Below are 22,720 nucleotides of genomic sequence, written 5' to 3' on the forward strand. Positions count from 1 at the left end.
ATGCTATTATTCAATTAAATCACATCTATTTAAATTTTTGTGTGAGGATTTTTGCTCATTTGTATATTTTAAAGCCTCATGTACATTTAAATGCAAATTTTTAACAGTATAGGTTAGAGCAATAAATAGCCAAGTGCCAAATATCTTAAAAAAATACTTAATGTTTTATAACATATTTGCTTTCATTGTGTTAGTTCCCCTTTAGAATTCACCTTCAAGTACATTCCATTAAGCAAATACTCTGATGGGAATGGTCATCGCAGCAATTACTATTAAGTGGAAACTGGAAAATGTTTGAAGATACTGAATTGGAAATATTTACAGTATTTTGCATCATATACTGCATTCTTAGAGTTACTTTTATGTCACTATGTAGAAGGAAAAATAGCCACATGACTTGCGCTGCTGAATCCAAAACAGTTGCTATAGCTTTCATTTTAAATTTAAATATTTGCAGTTAACAGTTCAAGAGCAATTTCTGTCCAAAAGAAAATCACCAAAGCAGAAGCTATTAAACAAATGAAGATGAGTATATAAATTAATTTCCTAGAGACCTTAGCCAACTGAATGAGTTAGAGTAAGTAGTCTGTTACAGAATATCTGGTGAACACTTTGAAATTCCAAAATACTTAACTGGCACTGTTAAATACATACCACTCTCTTGTAATTTGGGAGTGCTCGCTACAAGAGAAAGCACATGAAAAAAATGAAAGAAATTTAGAGTTTATTGATTGAGGGTTTTGTAATTCTTTATGAGCGTTTTACATTTCTTTAGTGCTAAAGCGATAAAATAGGACAAATTTTCAAACAGTAGTAGAATGAGAATAGGGTTTTTTTTTTAAATCTATGTTCATCAGGACCCTTGGCTTCCAAAAGTAAAGTTATATGAGGAGAAAAAAAGATGCAGACTTCCCCCTTAGCCAGGCCTTCTTAAACATGCATTTAACAGAAATATGCCTTTTTTGAGGTGATTCCTCTTGTCAGAAGTTAGGCACCCTGTGAGTCACTGCTGGGAGGAACCTATTTCCCTTTGTGGATTATAGGGGGAACTGAGAGCAATTAGCTCTCATTAGTACATGACTTCTACATGTCTAAAATTCCACCTAAGCCTGGTGTGGCAGAGGAGAGACTTCAGTGACATGCAGACTTGTCTCAAACCCCACCTTCATCCACTGTAGTAAATTGCACGTCTGTATGTTTAGTAAGTGGATACCAGAATCCATCGATTTCCAAGCAATCAAATAGAATAAGAGCAGGAAAGTAGGTCATTAAATGCTACAAAAAAATGTCATGTTCCATTACCAAAAAAGTAAAATCTATAAATCAGGCAGAAAGCGTCACTGCATTTAGATAGCATCAGGTAACACTGAGAAGTCTCATATGTGTCTTCTCAACAGCAGAATAGCTTCTTAGTGTTAGAAAATATAAAATTAATTTCTAAGGAAAAGGCAGATGTTCTGCTCTTATCTGCACAACTAAAGACAAAAAGATATACAGGACATAAGCTAACAATGTGAAAGATTGAAGGACAAGTAGTATCAGCCAGGCAAGAAGTTGCCTCTAACCTTGTTCAGTGATAATCTCTTCCCTGCGTGGTGGGAGTTTTTTTCATTCCTAAAAGTAATGCTAACCTTTTAGGTTGAAACATGCTTCAATATAATTAAAATACTGCTGGACATGCTGAATATAAGTAGGTTTTGGGGTGTAAGTGGGAGAAGAAATAGACATATGCTCTTTTACTTTCCAGGGCCTTCAAGGTGCTCCTGGACTGCCAGGCATACCAGGATCCAGTGGACCAGCTGTAAGTGGGTGTTATCACCTGTGATCTAATCTGGCTCTGCAGAAATTGCTATCTAGTAAAACATCATATTTTAGTTTCTTGTCCTTTCTTTTGTTTTAAGAGAGTAATAATAAAATCCTACCCATACTGGCTCTAATAAAAGAAACTATGTTGTGAATTGATGTTACTGAAAATACTGTCATTGTCTGTGCTCAGAGTTTATGTCACTCAAATGGGTTTGGAGCTTTGACATTACTAGAGGCTCTGTGAGGTTACATGACTTACGATGTGCTAATTTTCAGTTAATTATGTAATTGTACCCAAGTTACAGTAATAGTGTTAGTAGTAAAAATCTAAAAATAATTCCAGCTAGGCATTCTGAAAACATTTAATTCTGAAACCAAGTAATCACTTGGTTTCATAATAAAAGGAAGTATGAGCATAAGCTGCCAATATTTAAAGTCACTGAAAAATACCATTTAAAATTTTTATATTTCTGGGAAAACTCCCCTTGGAATTTTTTAAATTTTATTTTCTATATACTGGATGAGATCACATTAGTATGATCACTATTCATTCCTAAGCTGCTGACAGTACTAATGCTTCCCTTCTTTCAAAAATTGTAACACATTTTAGAAATTTAATATTGAATATGTAAATCTGCATGTTAGCAATAAAGCATGATTCTTCGCAGTATCAAGAGGTGTTAAGGTCAGTTCATTTAGTAGTTTGGGAAATTTTAGTGAAAATGCAACCACAAACAAAAGTTTTATCCTTTAAAGGGCTTATCAAAAGGACACAGCTGTTGTATCAAACAGAAGAGATACTTAGACCTGGAGGAGAAGCATACTTAGGTTTAAGTGACCTTCAAAACAGTATAGGTTTTAAAAACTAAGCTGCAATGGAAAAATACTGTGTTTCATTGTTTCTTAACTAATATAAACTGATACTGTGTTGTGCAGGGAGTCACAGGAAGACCTGGACATCCTGGTCCAGCGGGTTCAAAAGGCGAAAAGGTATTCCTTCTTTTTAGTCTCGGTAAAGATCTGTGAAGGTTTTACAATCCCATTATGACTCCTATGTTCTGGGTTTTTTTTTTTAACATAAAGCGTAAACAAGAATTTGACATACATTTTCAAATTAATTTTGATTTGTGTCTTAATACAAGTACTTTCCCCAAACTATGCCATACATAAGGGCTTATATTTTGAAGTGTAGTCTTTGTGGTATGTGTAAGTTGCAGATAATGTTCTGTAAGTGTGACATAGTACATAAAATTTAGGAAGGTGAAAATACATTTGTGAAATAGTTACTGCTGTGCTGTTTCTCATTCTTTTACCAGTATTTTAGTCAAAAGTAACTGCATGCTTTGAAAGTGCTTCACAAGTCCTGAAAGTTATTGAGTTTAAGTGATGCTGCAAAAATATATAAGCTTCCTTTACACTTAATTTACACAGTTATAACACTGGTTTTTATCGATGTGCTCTTTTATCAGGCACTTGGTATTATCCTTTATAACTAAGACGTCAAGTTCATTTCTTGGGTACCTCAGATCAGTGAAATACAACAGACACGAACTTAGTTTGCTACAAAATACTTTCTGGGACACGTTCTTCATTTTGTATAAGAATATACTTTTCTGAAAGTTTTTTTTCACCTGCATATGCATTTTCCAGGCATAGCACTGCCATATCAATATATGAGATCCTACTAATACTCTACAAAACCTTGACTCTGGTACAAGTAAGAAAGGAAACTATTTTGTAGAGCTCTGAAATTATTTCAGTATAAAAACTGATTGAAAGCTGTCTCCTTGCAGACCATAATAGCAAAAATTTACCACACTCATTTGTCTTTATGTAACTGAATGCAAAACACAAATCTTTCCTAGTTCCTGGTTTACAGTTCGCACAAAGGTGAGAATGAGAAACCACTGCTCGATAACTAGTGTCTCATTGATCAAAATGGGCAAAAGTCAGATGGCTGAAGAGTGATGATGTAAATTGAAATACAGCCAGAGTAATTTCCTCCTCCTTTCTTCATCTGGGGAACATGTTTGGGAAATGATCAAATAACATGCTTTCTAAAGTATAGGATTTTTATCACTCTTTGGAGGCTGACAGTTTCTATCAATTAGCAGGACCATTTGGAAATTATCCTAGTATAAACATTTAATAACAATTATATTTTTCTGGTAAGCTAATTATTGCTATTGAACACTTAACTTGACTTTTGCCACCTTAATAATTTTAAATATGCAGCCCAAGTGTCTCACAGACATATTTTTAAGAAGATCCAATGAAGTCAGTGAAAAATTCAGGCAGCCTTGTTCCAAATTATGCAGTGGTTTTAACTGAATTGCAGTGATGACATTTTGAAAAGATCTTGTTTGGGAAATTTTATGTTGAAACCTTTGTAAGTCCATACTGTTCAGAGACCCCACCATTCTGCTGGGGCAAAAACTCAGAAGTTTTTTTCTAAATATAAGTGCACATCAGCAGAACAGACTACAGATACAGGTAACCACAGATGAATATGTTACAGTAAAACCCGAAAGATATTAATTATATCTCTTATTAAAGAAGATCTTTATTCAGTGTGTTTCTAAATAAACTGAATTTCCAAAACTGTAGCTCTTCTTTATTTATCTGTGAATGATCAACGGAGGTTTGACTTTTGCAAAATAATAGACAAAACATAAAATGAATGTTAATCTGCCAGTTGCTTAGTAATTAACAACTCTTCATTTTATTCCTTTCCCTCCTGGTATATATGAAGTGTTTCACAAACCAGGTTACCACTACTGTTTTGCCACAACGAAGTTACTACACATAAACATCAAGTAACTAAAAAATAAAAAAAATAGTATAAAGTAATGATTAATAACTTGTGTAAGGCTTAAGCAGGACCTGGACAGGAGAATTTATTCTTGATATTACCTGCTCATACTGACTGTCTCTCTTGTATATTGTCATTATGGTTATCATAGCTTGGGTATGGAATAGATGTGGACATCAGTTGCAGTAAATGAGTTGTATGAATCTCTTGCTGTACTAGGGTAGTGAAGGTTCTCCTGGGAAACCTGGACCACCTGGGCCTCCGGTGAGACATTTTGGTTTGTATTTTGAATGTTACATTAGGAACAGTATACCTGTGAGTAAAATGTAATGTAATAGAAAGAACTGACTGTCAATCTAATATGCATTAATAGTGCAGGAAGACAATCAGTGTCTTTTTTCGAAAGGTTTCTGTATTCCTTTTTTCCTTGTGATTCATTGATGAGTAAAGCCATCCTAGAAATTTGGTCAAATGAGTCTTTGTTCTCTGATGTTATTAACGTAATTTAGACAACTTGTGTACCTGAGATCAGGGAAGTCAGGAAAGCTAGGGAAGGTCTGTGGAGCTCACAAGACTCCAAATTAACTGGAATAGTACCTAGTACAAAATTAATTCTGGAAAAATATAATAATAGTAAATATCAAAATATAATGTACACTGAGATTTACCAGTTTCTGGTTGCATAATTCAAAAAAAGTCCTAAGCTGCATTGATATGTGTCTTATGTTCTTACTGAAATGTCTGGAATCTTTGAAAGAATGGTTGAGAACAAAACTGATATCACAGCTTTGCTGAGCCATGCAGCTTGAACAGGACAAGAGTTTTGCCTTCATAATACATAATTGTGACACTTACCTGGTTTTCATGTTTTAAAGGGTATGCCTTACAATGAAAGAAATGGAATGAGCAGCTTGTATAAGCTCCAGGTATTTCTCTTTAATGTTGGGTTGTGGGTTTTTTTTCAATCGACACCTAATTTTGACCTAACTCAACTTTTAAATTTACTGTTACAGGGAGGTGTAAGTGTTGCCAGTTATCCAGGTCCACCAGGACCTCCAGTAAGTATTAAGAGAAATATAATTTCTAATAGTTAATTAACATAGTAACAGAGGGCTTGATTAGTTGCATGCAGTTTTGGTAAGTGGCATGGAATTTGATTTTATATGCGAAAGACAGAAAAACTAAGGATAGGTTGGTATGTAGTAAATGTATGTGATTTCATGTGTTTATCAAGCATTTTAGCCCATTTTGGAGAGTAGTTTATTTTGATTTAAGCTTTTCACGCTAGCAAGTAAAGGCTGCAAGAATAGTACATAATTTGTTATTGGACTCTCTAGTGAAAGTATCCTCATATCTTAAAATGTGTAACATTGTATTTATATTTAGTGATGGCATAGTTTTGCAATGGATTAAATTTGGTGCTGGAAATGAATTCTGATCTCAATTCTGTCACTGATTCACTGTGTGTAGCTACCGTGCAGAAAAATGTGTAAAACCTAGAATTATAATGTGGCAGTAACACTGGGCTGCAGAGTGTGCCACCTTACAGCTGGACACTGTTGCTTTGGTTCTATGGAGTCAATGATACTGTGTACTTATTTAGGTTCTCCTCCTTGTTAGGGTCATAGGCAAGTTTTACTGTTTTAAGGTGATTGTCATTTAGGTAAACCACATAAAAATGTTGTAGCCATCAGTGAGGTCTTTGTCCTTACATTATGTGCCACTTGTAGTCACGGGCTCGCATGGGACCTCATAGCTGTCTTTCTCTGTATTGTGGAACAGCCAAACAAAAAACCAAGTATTGCTAAGATTTTATACTAAATTAATCAGCTGACAGGGCTGGACTTAATACTGATTCTAAATGTGCTGCATTAGCAAAGTACAGTCTTAATGCAGTAATGCAAAAAAACCCATCTTACTGTATAACTGTTCTTTTTAAAATGTGTTTCCCCTTCTTCATTTCTTTGCAGGGTCCAAAAGGAGATCCTGGCACAGGGGTATGTATATATATTTTTGGTCATGATATAGAATTCCCCAAGTAGTTCAATACATGATCCGAGTCACAAGGGTGGAAGAGTCCATTAATGTACTTTAGCAGGTAGCTTACCTCCTGCAGAATCAGTACATCTGAAAAAAAACCCCAACCTTCTGATTGCTAGGCTTGCAAATTTTGCAGTTTCTGGTAAATAGTTCTAAGTGATAATATAATGAATGACTGAACATAGTATTAACTACTTGTGAATTCATCTCTGCTGAGCTGTCCCTGGATATATCTAAGAATAGAGAATCTGAAATAAAGATAGAAAATACCTTAAGAGCTATTACATTGTTATCAATGTTAAATTTGAAAGTGCTAAGGAGAAGGGATAACGTGCTACATCATGCTGGCTAGTAACAACTAGAAGTAGATGATTTCTTTGGAAATGGCATGACAGTTACAGTACAATCACATTGCTCTGGTGAGCAAGATAATGATCATGGGAGCCCCTATACCTTTCAGTTATGCAGTTTGACATTCAAAAGCAGATCTATTTTAACTTTTTAATACTTTTTTCCTTTAACCATTGTGGTATGTCCTTCTCATGTGATCTTTCTTTTAAAATTAAGAGGAGGGAAAGGACAACTAGTGGAGGAATCTTGAGCAGTTGCATAGGGCTAGCTGCCAGGAGAATATAGATCCAAATCCTGACTGAGTGTACATTTCTCCCAACGTCCTTGACATCTGATGTAACTTATCTTTCTAATAGAGAAACTGTATTTGTCATTAGCTTGTGATTTGTCACTACAGTTCTTAGCCTTATGGTGGCAAAGTTGAAACTTACAGATATTGCATCTTGATGACTGGACATCATTGAAAATACCCAAAAGATAATAGTAAAATTTGAGTATTGATGGTTTAGCCCCAAAAATATGATAGTATAAAATGTAATTTTGAATTGATATTGTTTTAAAAATTGAATGGGTGCTTCCACAGCAGTAAAAATTTAAGTGCATCTTTTTGTAAAAAGTCTAAGAAACATCACATAACTGCATAGTGGCACTTACAGCACTATAACACTGCAAGGCAGTGAAACAGGTACTATTCCTTCATGGTCAGTGTGGTAGAACTGTGTCCAGCAAACATCTTTTGAACTTCAGACAGTATAACTGAATCAGGAAGAGTACCAGGTAATGGAAATTGATGAGAAAAATTTACTTGATAAAAGAAGTAGAAACAGAGCTAGTTAGGGAAAGAAAATTGTGCCCGGTCAGACTGCATTCCCCATGATCTTCTGATGAATTGTCTACTTGATAAAGATCAGGAAGCCCTGAAAAATATTGGAGAGATCGTTTTTGAAACAAAATCACATCCCTTCCAGCATAGTAAAGAACAGCTATGTCTGCTACTAACGAAACAAATTTCTCCTTCAGAGAAATACTCTACAGAGTTTCTTAACGCATTCAGTTCATTCAGCCACCCAGAAGCTGACACGTGTGATCTCTCCAGCTGCTGTTGGGTCTTTAAATTGTTAGTCCTGGGCAAAATAAATAAGGGGATGGTTCAGCCAACATCTTGGATGCCTGGCAGTAAAGAATCAAGTCAGAGCACAACACAAAGACTGTTTAAAAGTCACTAGAAACTGGCCTTGTCTGAACACATCAGGCCACAGTATTTGGAAGATGATGAGGAGTGTCTTCTCCTGTTGAAGGGTTCTTGTCTTCTGACTTGGGTCCATATAATGGAGCCTTTCTCTTCAGTATCAGTGTAAAACTAATGAGAAATGCCTCTACTCATGAAAGCAGCATGCCAGTACCATTCAGTTGTATCTATTTTCCTACTAGTGCAGGCACAGTATGTACATAAAAATAGCAGAATTAAGTGTAGCTACCTCAGACTAACCCAGCCAAGACCAAAGTGCTATGGGAAGGTAATTTGTAAGAGCTGGCTAGGACTTAATCTATCATCAAGGTGCATAATCTCCTCTCAGCCAACCTGTGCAGGGCCTAGGATCATGTTTGATTCCTTGCCAAGTGTTAATGGAGACCCAGCTATATGAAAAAGTAAACTTTGATCTATGAACCAGTGTGCTAACTGTGCTCCTCGAGGACAATAAGAGAACCTCAACACTCACAGCAAATTGTGAAGTTGTGAGATAGGTTCCTAAAATAGTTGATTAATAAGAAGCCACAAAGCCTCTTTTTACTGTTTCACCATAATGCCCAGAAATGAATACGTCTTTCTGTAACAGCATCCACTTCCTACTCAGGAAGCACCATCTCCCAGAATTTAGGTGTGGAAAATGAGATCTACCAGAAACTTCATAAAATCCAGACAGGAATTCTCTATGTCTTTTAATTTACCTGAGAATTGCTGAAATATTGGAGTTGTTTGCTGTAGTTTAAATCTCTGTGGTAATTTATCAGTTTTCTTTGAAAACAGAAAAAGAATTAAAAGGGCCTCCTCACTCTACACGTTAAACTGCAAAACTTTAAGACTTAGTCTGTGTGTCCCCTGCTGCAGAGTAAGCTTTGTTTAGGGAACAGAGCACAGACTTGCTAGAAGGTTGGTTCTCAGGTTGACAGCATATGCTATATACCCCAGGGCTCTACTGCCTGGAGGAGCTTTAGAGCTTTCCGTGGCTTGCAGGAATACAGGAGGGGAGTCTTCCGGATTACATTCTTCATCAAAATTAAAACCATCGATCCAAATACTCACACAGTGCCTCTGGGAAAAGCTTAATTCACAGACCACTAAAGCAGGGCATAACAAAACCTGTTCACCTGATAACTCGTTGTCTGTTCTACTACTCTCAAATAATCTGCTGTTGCTTGTTGTTCAAGATTTCTCATGTAGAGTACGGAAATTCTAATGTATGCAATCCTTTTTAATTTTAAAAATTAAAAAAAAAATCAGGGAGACCCAGGACCAATGGGATTACCAGGACTGGAAGGACTCCCAGGGGAAAAGGTAGGACTCATAAAAACAAGTCATGGCTGGCAACTATATGCAGCTAACTGTTTTCTGAAACCTTGTTTGAAATTTTTTTGTGTAAGCTAATGTTTCTGTGTGAAAAATATTTGCATATATATATCTATATTTCCTTTTTTGCTTTACTGTGTATGTAAATCATATGCTCACCCAACATAAAACTTCATTTTCCACAAATGGAGAATTGTATGTGGGAGGTCTTGTAATATTTTGTTTTCTTAACTTGATAGAATACTACCATATGCTATATTAGATCTAGTATATACTATTAGTTGATAGTAATATAGTTAACATGTTCCTAAGTATGGTCACTAGTTCTTGTTCTCTGTTGAATATCATTTTATGCTTACAATCTGTCTGTCGTATTCTAAGATTTACATCATAGCCACAAATCTGAAGAGAAGTTTGTACTTGAATTAGTCTGGACCTAGTGCATGCAAGACTTCCATACAAAAAAAGACTATCTCAGATGAGTGCAAAAATATAGAAAAAAGTAGAAGAGACTGATTCCCTACAGTTCCTGTTGCATTTCATCCTGCTCCAAAGTGAGCAAAAATTTCTTCTCTTGGGCTGTTGCTCATTATTCTAAAAAAGTCCTCTAGTTTCTGTTTTGCTTTTCTTGCACTCTGTACTACATGTATGATGCCACCATAGCACATCCCAAACCGTATCATACTCCCCAGCTCCTTCCTGTAGTTCAAGTCTGCATTCAGGTGCTAGGAAATGATCCTTTCTTTCAGCTGATGGCATGTTTCAGCCTCACAAGTTGTGGAGGCCGATACGAATTCAGAGAAAAACTTATCATGAAATGCTAAAAATATCAAGATTTTGATACTCATTTTTTAATATGACAAAGTACAAAAAAAATCAGCAGAGAAATGAAAAAAATATGTAAATATATTTATGTCAGTGAAAACAGTTTGATTTTGCACATATCTTCTACATTTAAGAAAAGTACTTTTTTGCTGAAAATTGAATATTTAGCTTTTTGAATTACATGTTACTTACTAGCTTCATACAAAAATAGTTTACTGAAACTTAGTTTTCATCAAAAAACAATGTAAGTGAAATTTTTCTCTCAGTATCACTATGCATTACTCCTTGTGCAATAAGTCGGGGGTGACAAGATCTAAGGTAGATGTCTATACTAGATGTTTAAATTACATGAGATAATTCTTTCTCTGGAAGACTACAATTTACAAGCATTAAAGACTAGTTTGATTTTAAAATGAACAAACACAGGGAGATATTGCAGGTCTAATTGAGACAAAGTGTGGACAAGAATTAAATAAAGGGAATAAACAGTGGAGCAGATCATATAAACAAGCTAAGTGAATGTTTGGCTCTTTCCCAAAGTAAAAATACCCTTTCCTTAACTAAATTTGGTCAAAATTCCACATTTCTGGTGCAAGTAAATGAATAGACTCTCAGAGTCTGCCTGCCAATTTCAACAGCATAGTTCATGCTGGTTTTTAATTTAGAGCTATTAGGTACATTTGTGTAGCAAAATGCCATCTTCCACAGACAATGTTGGCTGTAATTTCATGGTAATTTCATGAACTGGCTTAACAACTTTGTGTCATTGGAGCAAAATGTCCCTTCCCTCAGCTGTGCTGACACAGTGGTTTGTGAGGCCACACTGCGAACCGTATTGCTGAAAGGACCAGAATAAGCCTTAAAAGAAAAAAGTTGCAGGGGAAGTGTTAGGAATCTCTAGCTTCACTGTCATATCCAGCCTATAGGGAAAACACCACGATACAAGTTCTGGGTCCAGAGTGCAGTGAGTGCTCCAGCCAGTATACCCTGCTGCAGTTACTCAGTGCTCAAGTGTTCCTGAGGTGTGTGTTGTGTTCCTCACTGAGGGGTGAACTTGCATTGACTTCTTTTAGCCTCCAGAGCAAGAAAGGTTGAACTGTGGCCAGTAAGCAAGCTTCTCCCTCTGGACATAAGGTCAGACATTTAACCTGTCATCCATCTATACTTTGTGTAATGGGGTTCAGTGTTTCTAATTACCAGAATTACCATTGCACTACCTGAATAAAATTATGAGTATGAGACAAATCAGCATTAGGTATAAGAACAGAAACCAGAAATCCCAGCATCTCCTGGGGCTCTTCTGTGCAACAGAATGTGGCTATAGCTATGTTGGTGGAGCGCTTGCAAAACAGCTCCAGGCAACAAACTCATCTCACAAAAATATTTGCCTGTTAGTATGGCTTTAACTGTGCCAAGGCTTTTCTGATGAGATTATAGAAACTAGGAGCCTAATTTTTTTCTTACATTGTTAACCAATGTTACACTAACAGAGTGTAGTGCCACAGACCAATACATGTCAGCAATGGGTTGGGGCAAATCTCACTGTGTAGAGTTTTACTACTCATGAGCTCCATAACTCTATCAGCTTCAGCACAAAAGCCATTGACTTAGCTTAAAGCACAGACAAAGGTGGCTGTATGCTAAAAAGATAAACTTTGCCCTGAAAGGACCATGGCACAAGCAAATCAAGGATGCAGCAAATGGATGACTGGGTGGCAGGAAGGCAAAAACTTACTTGAAAGATGCATCTTAAATATGGAGATGTGGATAGGATAGTGAATTACCCTATGTGAGTTTTGGTCATTGTCATGACCACAAATTATAATTATTTGTAAAACTACAGATAAGTCGGGGACTTTCCACCCCTTTTCAAGGAAGGCCTTAAGCAGAGGAGAAGGAATAGCATGAAAATTATTACATTATACAAGAGAACCTAAACAAAGGATTTAAGTTATTTGCTCAGGTCTGTATAATGAGTCAGTGGCAGAGCTAAATATTAGCGTTTAGCATAGTCTGGCTCTTGTCCTCATTTTCACTTCACTGAATAATCCTTTCTCAGGTTTTAATGGGAGTCCACAAACAAACTTCTGTTTTGTTACCATTTAAGTTTTGATTTATCTTTTCTTCAGGGTGACCGTGGGCCAGCTGGCACACCAGGAGTGGCAGGGACACCGGTACGTATGTTCATTGAAGAGAACTCAGTTTGTTAGAAGCTGAAAAAATAGGTCAAGCAAGGTGATGAGCTGTAATCTTGATCACTGTGGATCACCAGCGCTCAGCTAATGCTTTATAGGCAGTTATGAAAATCATGTGTTTTTCCTAAAGAGAGTTCATATTATTATTAAAGTGATGGGGGGAATGATGTGTGAATACATGATAAAGTTGGAATTTGAAGCTGCAAGAATCTCATATGTTCAACATATGCTTAGTTAAGAAAGCATATGAGATTCTTCTCATTGTCTCAGTTTAATATAGATAAAGATATTTTCTGTGTTCCTGGGCATGCACAAATTTCTGAGCATCTTTCTATCACAAAGAAAAATTATGAACATTAGTTAGTATCTGCATATCAAGTCAATCAGACATTTGCTTTAGGGGAACGCTTTGTCAGCTATTTACATGTGGTATTCAGAGAAGTTTCTGAAAGTCATCCAGAAACTTTGTTGTAGGTGAAAGTAAATGCAATTAATGATAAATTGAAATTATAATTACTCATTTGTGTTCCTAAAGGAAATGAAGACAACTTTTTTTAGATTGCAATCACAGTTTAATAAAAAGGTTTATCCATATTTCAGCAGGCAATATGGAGTTATTTATATGCAAATACATTTATTATTAAATTTGGGCAGCTAACAATGCATTCAGGAGCTGTTTTTAAATTATAAATATGTGTTTTGTGAAACGAAGAGAAGTTTGTGTCTATGCACTCCCATTTCCATTAGCCACTGATTTAGTCCATTTATTGTAAGTTCTGAGAGAGTACTTCAGCTTAAATAGCTTAATTTAGTTAAGTTCTCCTAAAACAAAGAAAATTGCACATTTACGGAGAAAAGAGTAGTATTTCTCTAAGTTTTATAGCCCATGTTATAAGAGTTTCAAAGTTTGTTTCTCTGAAATGTATTTCATGCTGTGAATCAATAATGCAGTAGCCAGTCAGGGTGATCACAGTTGTTCATTCCCTGTGTATTTCCCACTGAATATGTTCCAAGTCTTATTATTGTTGCTCTCTATTCTAACTGGATATGAAATATTTAATGAGTTCCCTTCATCAGTGGTGGAGTGGCATTCTGTTGATTAGATTTAATTCTAATAAAATCCACTGAAATAAATTACGTGCTTTAACATTTTATGCTAAGCAGTTTTAATTAACAAATTAATAGATGTTTGAGAAACAATATTTTTCAGTAGTCTCTGAAGAGTTTTTGAAATATATCCACATATATTATTGGAAGATAATTTGTCATCCTTGCCTGGCATTATTCCCTAGATTAAATAGTGGACCCTTTTTCCCATTTGGGAATATAAACCTATCATTTTAGCTTTGACTTTTTGCTGAGCAGGATATCAGGGAAGCTTGGACTGAGATTCTGCAAGAATTGCCACCAATGCTAATTTTCCTCAGCACGAATCCTCAGTCCTTTTGTCCCTGAAGTTGTCACTGGCATTGATGTGTTAGATCCCTCACTTGTACAGGTCAGCTGAGGACCCAGTCTAAGGATATTTCTGGGAAATGTAGATTCAAAGTAATATAGATTCTTGTCTGAGGCTGAACCAGATAGATTGTTATAAGCAAGGCATCATTTAAAAAAAAAAAAAAAAAAGAACATATAAATGATGAAATGAGAAAGGATTTTGAATTCTGGAAGGCTGAACATGAAATGACAATAAAAGTGACTGAAAAAGAGCAGGAAGAAAATTTGCAAAAGGCATTAAGTCAGTAATAAACTCACCTTTAATAAAATAAGGACTAGGAAGTATCTGAAGGAAAGAATCTTGATTTCACATATACAGTGATAAACTTTGATCTGACTCTGACTTCTCAAGAAGGAAATCATGGTGTTGTAAAAGAAAATTTCATTAAAACATTATCTCAGTATTCAGAAAGGGCAAAGAAGACCAAGTGATTGAATTATGTTGTACACAAGCGCCGGATTAACATGGCACAGATATATTAAAAAATAATAATTCCTCTCTTAAAGCATTTAATGAACAGTAACATGAATATTTCACTCAAATATATATCTTCTCTTATTTTTGACCTAGGACAAATTATGTTTTGCTTCCTAGTAATTTATATTTGTAATGTTCTCTTTTTGCAGGGAAAACCGGGATCTCCTGGATCCCCAGGAATGCCAGGGGAACCTGTAAGTACAGATTTAAGTTTTGAAGTCCTATGAATACACAAATATTTTAAACACTGAATGCAAGGTTTTACATGCAGATTTATATGTGTGTTTTCTTTTTCTTAGGGTGAAAGAGGACCTATAGGAGATATAGGCTTCCCTGGGCCAGAAGGGCCACAAGGAAAACCAGTAAGCAATTTTATACTGAATATATATGTTCATTACAAAAAGATGTGTCTTAATTTTTCAGGAGTTACAAAAGAAATGAGATTACACCCTGCTTTGTGTTAAGTAGGTAACATATGAAGAACTCTTAGACCTACAGTGCTCAATATTAACCATCCAGTCAAAAATTCCTGGTATGGTGATGTTTTAGTAGTTATTGTTACTGAGATGTTGCCTTTAAAGGTCCTTTGGATCCTGCTGACATGAAGGATCCTCTTGTGTTTTTCAGAAGGAGAATATTAACCCAGATACTCAACACAGTCTATAAAGGATGGGGTGACAAAACGCATTCTCTGTTTTGGTTTAGATAGAGAAGCGTGTGCTTTGTGACTCTGAAAAAAACTTCATAACACTTCTGCATACAGATGATGCAGCACGGCAGCTGAAGCATTTGCTGTTCACTTAGGCTATGTCTAATGTGACCTCTTTATTTAACAGAAGTGTGACAGCAGTGTAGTCAGCACTGTCTGAGCTGGTTTAAAACAACCTAGTTTATATTCTAGAAGTGCTTCAGCTAGGGTAACACAGAACTCATTATCTCCCCTAAAGCTTGATGTTTTGGGGACAAGCTTGAGAAGCAGACCATTTCAGTTTGTCAGCACATCTCCACATCTGTCTTGAAAGAAGAGACAGTTTCTGTAACTTCAGCAGCAGCTTGGCCCAAGGTGGCTCATTTGTGCAAAACTCTGCTTTGCAGTATGAGAGGGAAGGAAATATTCCTGATGTCTTCCCTCATGCAAGACCTTCTTTCTCACGTAGTGAAATAGCTGTGACTACGCAGCTGTCTGTGCATACGCAGATACACATATATCCTAGTAAATGAAACCATGCAGAGCATTTATCTAGCAGTTATCTGTCATTGTGCAATTGTTAACATGTGCTCTGACATTATTTTGGCCCATGCCAACTAGGACTCTCAGATAATGCCACCTTCCAGTTTGGGGGATAATGTGAGCCTGGGACTGTTTGCAGCAGGTGGTATGAGTGAGACCACCCTCTTTTGGGAAGGAAATATGTTTAGCCCAGAAGGCTGAAGCTGTGCTGTGCCACAAGTCCTAACAACCAAAGAATGGATCTGGACACTTACTATTAAGGCATAATCTGTGTAACAGCAGAAGGGTAATAGAGCATCAGGGCTAGTATGTACAGTTATATGGTTAGATGACTATCTGGGACTAGAAAAGTGCATTTATGGGTCCATATTCCACGTTTGCAGAATTTCCATATAACTCGTCGTTGAAAGTTTTGTGCCCATTAAAGTTCATGCACATCTTGATGCTGAAGATGATTTTTTCTCTGCTCTCAGCTCAAATTTAATATGCTTGCAGTTCAGTACCACCCTGAGCTCTGTTATTTCACATCTCAATTCTATTTGTATTTCTATATAGTAACCACACTGCCGCCCCTGCAGCTTCAGAATATGTACTGAAATCACCACGAAACATTGAGCTTTATATTTTTAAAATGCATATCCATAAGCATATTTATTTAAAAATTGTTGTGTTTTTTTATAGGGAATCAATGGAAAAGATGGATTGCCAGGTCCTCCGGTAGGAAAACATGCTTTTGCATGCTAGTATATTTTATTCTTCACAAATAACATAGCTGTTAATCCTAGGCAGTTGCTTTCAGTTCTGCTAATAGATGAATATACAAAAAAACCCCTTTAAGTAATATGTTTGTCTATTTTCCAAAACAATCTTTCAGGGTGCTGTGGGGAGACCAGGAGACAGGGGACCCAAAGGAGAACGTGTAAGTTACTTGCTTTAATTTTTTTTTTCTTTTTACTGAGTATGTAAGAACCTCATCAATGCATATTTCCCAGGCAAAACCAAGAAATTAATTCTCTGTGAACTTTCAACAGTCTCTTGGACAACTAAGAGGTTTAGTACTAGACACCACTTTAAGGAATTAGAATTGAATTGGCTTCTGCATTTAGAAAACACATTTTATAGACTTTCTAACAGAGTTGGCCTGGACAGCGTAAATTGATCAATAGGTTGAAAATTGGAAAGTAGCTAATCCTGTTGTGATGCTGTCAGACTTTGCAAGAGCTATCTATAAAATTACCCCAGCATCATCCCAGGGATCTTTGTATGTCACACACAAACCATGTTTTGTATAAAACAAGCTTGTTACATTCAGGCAGCAGGAATGCCAGTGCAATGCCTTACTGCTTCCCAGAATGTTTAGACAATTCTGTTCATGGTAACAAGATCATGGTGGGCAGGAATCATTACAGAAGGTGAGAGATTATATTTGTAGAACAAAGGGAATCATAGCACATACTCTGCTCCTGTTGTAATATTGCTAAAGCCCTGATGTCCTAATCCAATTGATACCACATTTATTTGATCAATCAGAAAAGCACCTGTCTAATCTGGAAAAGGAAATGCTGCTTTGTGACACTGAGCAGGCCATTATTACATGAATTGTCCCTTACAAAAATTAACATTTTGCAATGTTCTCTTTCTGGACAAAACTTTACTTTTACTTTAAGGACAAAAGTAAAAACCTTCTTATTGTACCACCTATTGTGTACTGCATTACACCACTCAGCCTTGACCTTCTCAGTGTCAGCCTATCTGAATACCCTACAAATAGTACTGTACGGATACATCCAGAAGAGGAGGCTGGACCTGTAAGTGCATGACCTTGAAACATAGGGAGGAGGATGTTGAAAAAGTCTGTGAGAAACAGAGACACAACCTTAGCTTGCTTCATCAGAGTGAAGCCTGGGAAGCATCAGGGTAAGAGAAGAGGGTGTATTTATTCCAGTCTCACTGGTGACAGAGTACATACATACACACGTGTACATGTAGCTATAGATGTAAATATGGATATATGCTTGCTCTCAGAGAGGTGACAGATGCCTGAATCTGCTCTCACATCTGGGATCACTGGCAAACATGTCACGTTCTCACGTTCTAGCTCCCTCTGTACAGAATAAAAGAAATAAATACACACATGTATATAAATATGAAGAAATTTATAGATACATGTTAAAAAATAAATCAGTTTCCAGAAGTATCTTTGTCTCAAGTGATAATCAAAATCTCTCACAAGCTTTTATAACAAGGTTACAAACATGCCCAATGCAGTATCTGAATACAGTTTTCAGAAAGCTGACAGTTGTCCTTTACAATTCTGCAGGAACAGAAAATGTTGTTGAAAACAAGGGGAGATCTGACAAAGAAATAACAACAACATACACAGCAGAAGTCTGCATCTTAGATAAGAGATCAGGGGGGAATTGTAGTTGATTTTTTTTCCCCTCTGGATCAGGTATTACAGACCTGCATCTGAGGGAGATTGCAATGATTACAGAAAATAACACAAAGTCAAGGTTTTCTTGTAGCCATTATTATTACTGCTGTACCAGCACACTCATTCAGTTTGACACCAACTGTTGCAATTACAGAAAAGCATCAAAATTGGAAGAACAGAATAAAACTCTTGAGGTTTTCATGTCTAATGTAAGTATATCCTTGTAAAGTCAGTTTTAAGAAGGAAGAAGTCACCTGAGCTGAAATATCCTACTTTGAGTAACTAAACACTGCTGTTATTACTACTTTATAAACTGTGTGACAAACCAGTGGAAAACATGGGGTTTATACCAATATGTCTTTCAAGTCATTTCAACAGCAGATTAAAGTACTGGTAGCTGGCTCATTTATTGCTGTTATCTGCATACCTTGAACAAAGACCAGGAGCCCGCTGGACTAGTACATGTAGAAACCCATGCAGAACAGTAGTTCCTTCTGCACAGAATTTAATACAAGGTTAAATGCAAGAAATAAGAGGATGCTAGAAAGGAGGAGGACTGAATAAATAGCACTGTAGGCAGAGATAGCAAAATGCAAATGTCCTACCCTGTGTTTTTGTACAATTGATAGCAAAGGAGAGTTTAAAAAGAAATCTGGAGGAAGATATGACCTAGTTTTATGATTTTTTACAAAGAGTTTCTTCCAAACACAAACACTGGAGGCAGTTGAAAAAATGCTTGTTTGAGAAGTGGCTGTAGTATTTGATTTGCCTCCTACACACTGGCCGCCTGTAAAATAGGAATAATTTAGAAGAAAAGCAATTCCAGGATCAGCTTCACACTGCCGTAGCACCTTGGTGATATAGAAACCTGCATTTTTCTTTATTTCTAGTAGACTAATCAACCATACCTACTCTGCAGGGTTATAAACCTGAGAAATTATATATGTATATTTATGCTTTAAATATATCTTTAATGAAAGCTTCTTGTAAGTACAGTAACCTTCAGCTTTTTTTATACATGTGAGTGCATGCATATGGGTTGTCTCATTTTAAAGTGCTATCAGACAAAATGTTGTGTTCAGTGGCTCCCTATACTGTACTTCAATCTCAAAAAATTTAACTAAAATGAAAATTATATTAAAGGCTATACTTCTTTCAAGCTTTGCAATGGTACAGCAGGGGTTGTTCTTCAACTTTATGTGTCACGTTGCTATGAGTGAAGTAGGAGATGGAGGTTGGATGGATAAACTTTATTAAGGCCAGGAAAGAGCCTCTTCCCTGCAGACTACAAAAAGTTCTGCTGCTCAGTCAGAATCTTTTCTTTGCCCTGAATTTCTCAAGGTGTTGCAATACACATCCTGATACAATAGCTTATGCAGGACAGAACACTTTTTCCTGTAAATTTTAAAATTCATAGAAACCTGGAAAGGTACACCCCTTCCATCAGAGCATTACTCTTCCAGTTCTCCCAGTGTACATACACTCCCTTTCCTGTTCCCATTGACTGTTGAAAACTTGAGGGTCCTTGACAAGGGTTACAGGTGTCTTTTGGGTATCACATCGTATCTTGTGTTTTTTCTACGGAACAGCTATATTAGCCTTGTGTTTGTTGGGAATCATTCATATGCTGCATATTTAAAGATTTGCCCAGTGTATTAATGCCCGGAAATGAAAGCTGGAAATCAGGCATCTGCAGTATTGGCAGGATAGGTCTTTTAAGAGAAACACAGTAAGTGTAATCATGCTGAGATTGTTCCATGTCACACTGACTTCCCTGATTATGTGATCATGTTAGTAGTTTGACACATGGTATTGGGTTTATGTGGCAGGGGTTTCATAATGGGGGCTGCAGGGGTGGTGTCTGTGAAAAGACACCAGGAGCTGCCCCCACATCCAACAGAGCCAATTCCAGCCAGCTCCAAGATGGACCGGCTGCTGGCCAAAGCTGACCCCATCAGTGATACACACTGCCTGTGTGATAGAAAGGGTAAAAAAATGTTGTGCAACAGCAGCCGGAGAGAGGAGTGAGAAAACGTGAGAGCAACACCTCTGCAGCCCCCAAGGTGAGTGAAGGAGGAGGGGCAGGAGGTGCTGCAGGCACCGGGGCAGAGATTCCCCTGCAGGCCATGGTGCAGCCCATGGTGAGGCAGCTGTGCCCTGCGCCCGTGGGGGGTAATGTGGGGGCAGAGACCCACCTGCAGCCCGGGGAGGACCCCACACAGGAGCAGGTTTTCAGGCAAGAACTGTGTCCCATGGGGGACCCACACTGAAGCAATCCATTCCTGAAGAACTGCAGCCCATGGGAAGGACCCACACTGGAGCAGTTTGTGAAGGACTGTATCCCATGGGAAGGATCCCATGCTGGAGCAGAAGAAGAAAGTGGGAAAAAAGGAGCAGCAGAGATGAAGTGTTAAGGACTGACTGCAACCCCCATCCCCCTGCACCACTCGAGGGGAGGAAGTTGAAGAATGAGGAGTGAAGTTGAGCCTGCAAAGAAAGGGGGTGGGTCGAGGGGAAGGTTTTATTACCCTGCTCTGTTATTAATTCACCGTAAATTAAATTAATCTTCCAAAAGTTCAGTCTGTTTTCCCCTGACAGTAATTGGTGAGTGATCTCCCTGTCCTTATCTGGACTCACAAGCTTTTCATCTCATTTTCTTTCCCTGTTTTGTTGAGGAAGGGGAAGGCTGGGTGGGTAACCTGGCTGTCAGGCAAGGTCAATCCACTGCAGAGGTTAAAATTGTAGGTGTGAGATGATAAACTCTCAGATTTTGACCCCTTTTTTTGTTGTTGTTGTGGTAGACTTTCAGAGTTCAGAGCCTCTGCGCTCTTACTGAGGACATAAACTCCAGTTGGGAATGTATTATGGTTTTGTTTAATGCAATAAAGGATCACAAGTAGCAGTGGTCTCTGCAATGAAGCTTAGTTATAGTCAGCTCTAACTCACTGGAGATCATACAGATAGGAGGATAGATAGGTGATAGATGTTACACAAACTCGTACTTGCATCCTTTCTTTTCCAGTCTTTACATATCATGTAAATTTATGACTTAAAATTTTTAGGATTTCAAATTCGTATGACATAAGGATATAACTACACTTTTTATTGATTTATCATTCAGTGATGTTTCAGATCTGAATACAGTTCACCAGCACTTGCTGTGGACTAAGAATGAAATTATTTCCATTCATTCACCCTTCATAAATGTAGATCCTGGATTTATCTATTAATACTGTAATCAATTTTTGGTGCTGTTTGCTGCTTATGGTGAAGCCTAACATTAGCTTAAGTGATGCAGCAAGGGCAGTCAGTGATCCTTAAGAACTGCCAGCTGTTCAGTAACAATCTAACGTTTTACTTGAAGCACTCCTCTCCACAGCTGTAGTTGAGTGAATTAATGGCTGATACATTAAGTCACTCTAAAAGATTTAATTCCTCTGAAACAAAATTAAATGTCATCTTAGTCATGATGGTCATGTTGCTGTTCAGAACATTGACCTTTATTTTGTTTGAAAGGAATTCACTTGTTATAAGTGGATTTGTGTATCTGTTGTTTTTTTGATTAACTGAAATTTTGTGTACATGCAGAAATAAAATATTGGGCTTCTAGGGAAAGTTACAGAAAAAAAAAAAAGCCTGGTGCCTTGTGCCTGGGGGAATTTGAGCACCTATATTCTACCTGTGCCTTATTTGACATTTCTAGATCCTTGTATAAGGGCTATAAACTTTCTGCACTGAAGTTCTGCCCTTGAAAAGTGGGTTACAGAGTCAAGCTATTTATTTTTGTTATTGACTTCAACATTAAAAGTGTAACAAAACAAAATGTTACTTGCTGTGTTTTCAGAAACAAGGGTTAGCCTGTAAAATCAGCTTCCCTACATGACTCATAAAATCTATTTCTGAACAGGGAATAATTTTCTCTTTAGCATTCTTGGGTGACTTTTCCTAGTTCATTCCACTGTGTGCAATGGTTTTCTTTCTGCTTTTATTTTACACAGGGAGATCAGGGTATTCCAGGTGACAAAGGTCCACAAGGTGAACGAGGGAAACCTGGCCCATCAGGAGAAAAGGGGGATGTGGGTCCTGTTGGGCCACCAGGAGACAGAGGTTACCCAGGGTCACCAGGTCATCAAGGTCCCCCAGGTTCACCAGGACCCCCAGGGTTTCCAGTAAGTAAATACAAGTTTTCCTTGGTTGCTTGTGAATTCAGACAACATGAAGGTAGCATGTGCTGAGCAGTGGAAATTCAGATGAGCAATACAACAGTGCCAGAAAAACTAAGAGATCTGTGAGCTAATATCAGTGTTTAGTTGGAAAAAATATTCCCAGGTGATCAAGCAGTTTGGGGTCTTTTTTAAGCATGTGCTATGGATAAAGTTCAATTACTTATTTCTTTAGCTCCTGACAAATTAATGTGTCTACTCGATACTGTTAATTTTCAAGTTTTTCCATCAGCTTAAGAGCTAAAGTGTATATCTTTAC

At 37.2% G+C, this 22,720-nt stretch overlaps 1 protein-coding gene across 9 annotated transcripts in view; it reads left to right on the forward strand.

Moving 5' to 3' along the window:
* COL19A1 (collagen type XIX alpha 1 chain) overlaps nucleotides 1-22,720 on the forward strand; it is a 211,153-nt gene that overhangs the window by 171,710 nt on the left and 16,723 nt on the right. For all 9 annotated transcript variants that reach the window (XM_074895826.1, XM_074895832.1, XM_074895830.1 and 6 more), the window contains 13 exons: nucleotides 1,748-1,801; nucleotides 2,743-2,796; nucleotides 4,838-4,882; nucleotides 5,494-5,544; nucleotides 5,632-5,676; nucleotides 6,589-6,615; nucleotides 9,513-9,566; nucleotides 12,533-12,577; nucleotides 14,723-14,767; nucleotides 14,873-14,935; nucleotides 16,486-16,521; nucleotides 16,679-16,723; nucleotides 22,237-22,407. In XM_074895826.1, the coding sequence (XP_074751927.1) occupies nucleotides 1,748-1,801; nucleotides 2,743-2,796; nucleotides 4,838-4,882; nucleotides 5,494-5,544; nucleotides 5,632-5,676; nucleotides 6,589-6,615; nucleotides 9,513-9,566; nucleotides 12,533-12,577; nucleotides 14,723-14,767; nucleotides 14,873-14,935; nucleotides 16,486-16,521; nucleotides 16,679-16,723; nucleotides 22,237-22,407 (735 nt within the window). The remainder of the gene's footprint in view (nucleotides 1-1,747; nucleotides 1,802-2,742; nucleotides 2,797-4,837; nucleotides 4,883-5,493; nucleotides 5,545-5,631; nucleotides 5,677-6,588; nucleotides 6,616-9,512; nucleotides 9,567-12,532; nucleotides 12,578-14,722; nucleotides 14,768-14,872; nucleotides 14,936-16,485; nucleotides 16,522-16,678; nucleotides 16,724-22,236; nucleotides 22,408-22,720) is intronic.

The sequence above is a fragment of the Athene noctua genome, chromosome 1, assembly GCF_965140245.1.
Source record: "Athene noctua chromosome 1, bAthNoc1.hap1.1, whole genome shotgun sequence".
Taxonomy (NCBI): domain Eukaryota; kingdom Metazoa; phylum Chordata; class Aves; order Strigiformes; family Strigidae; genus Athene; species Athene noctua.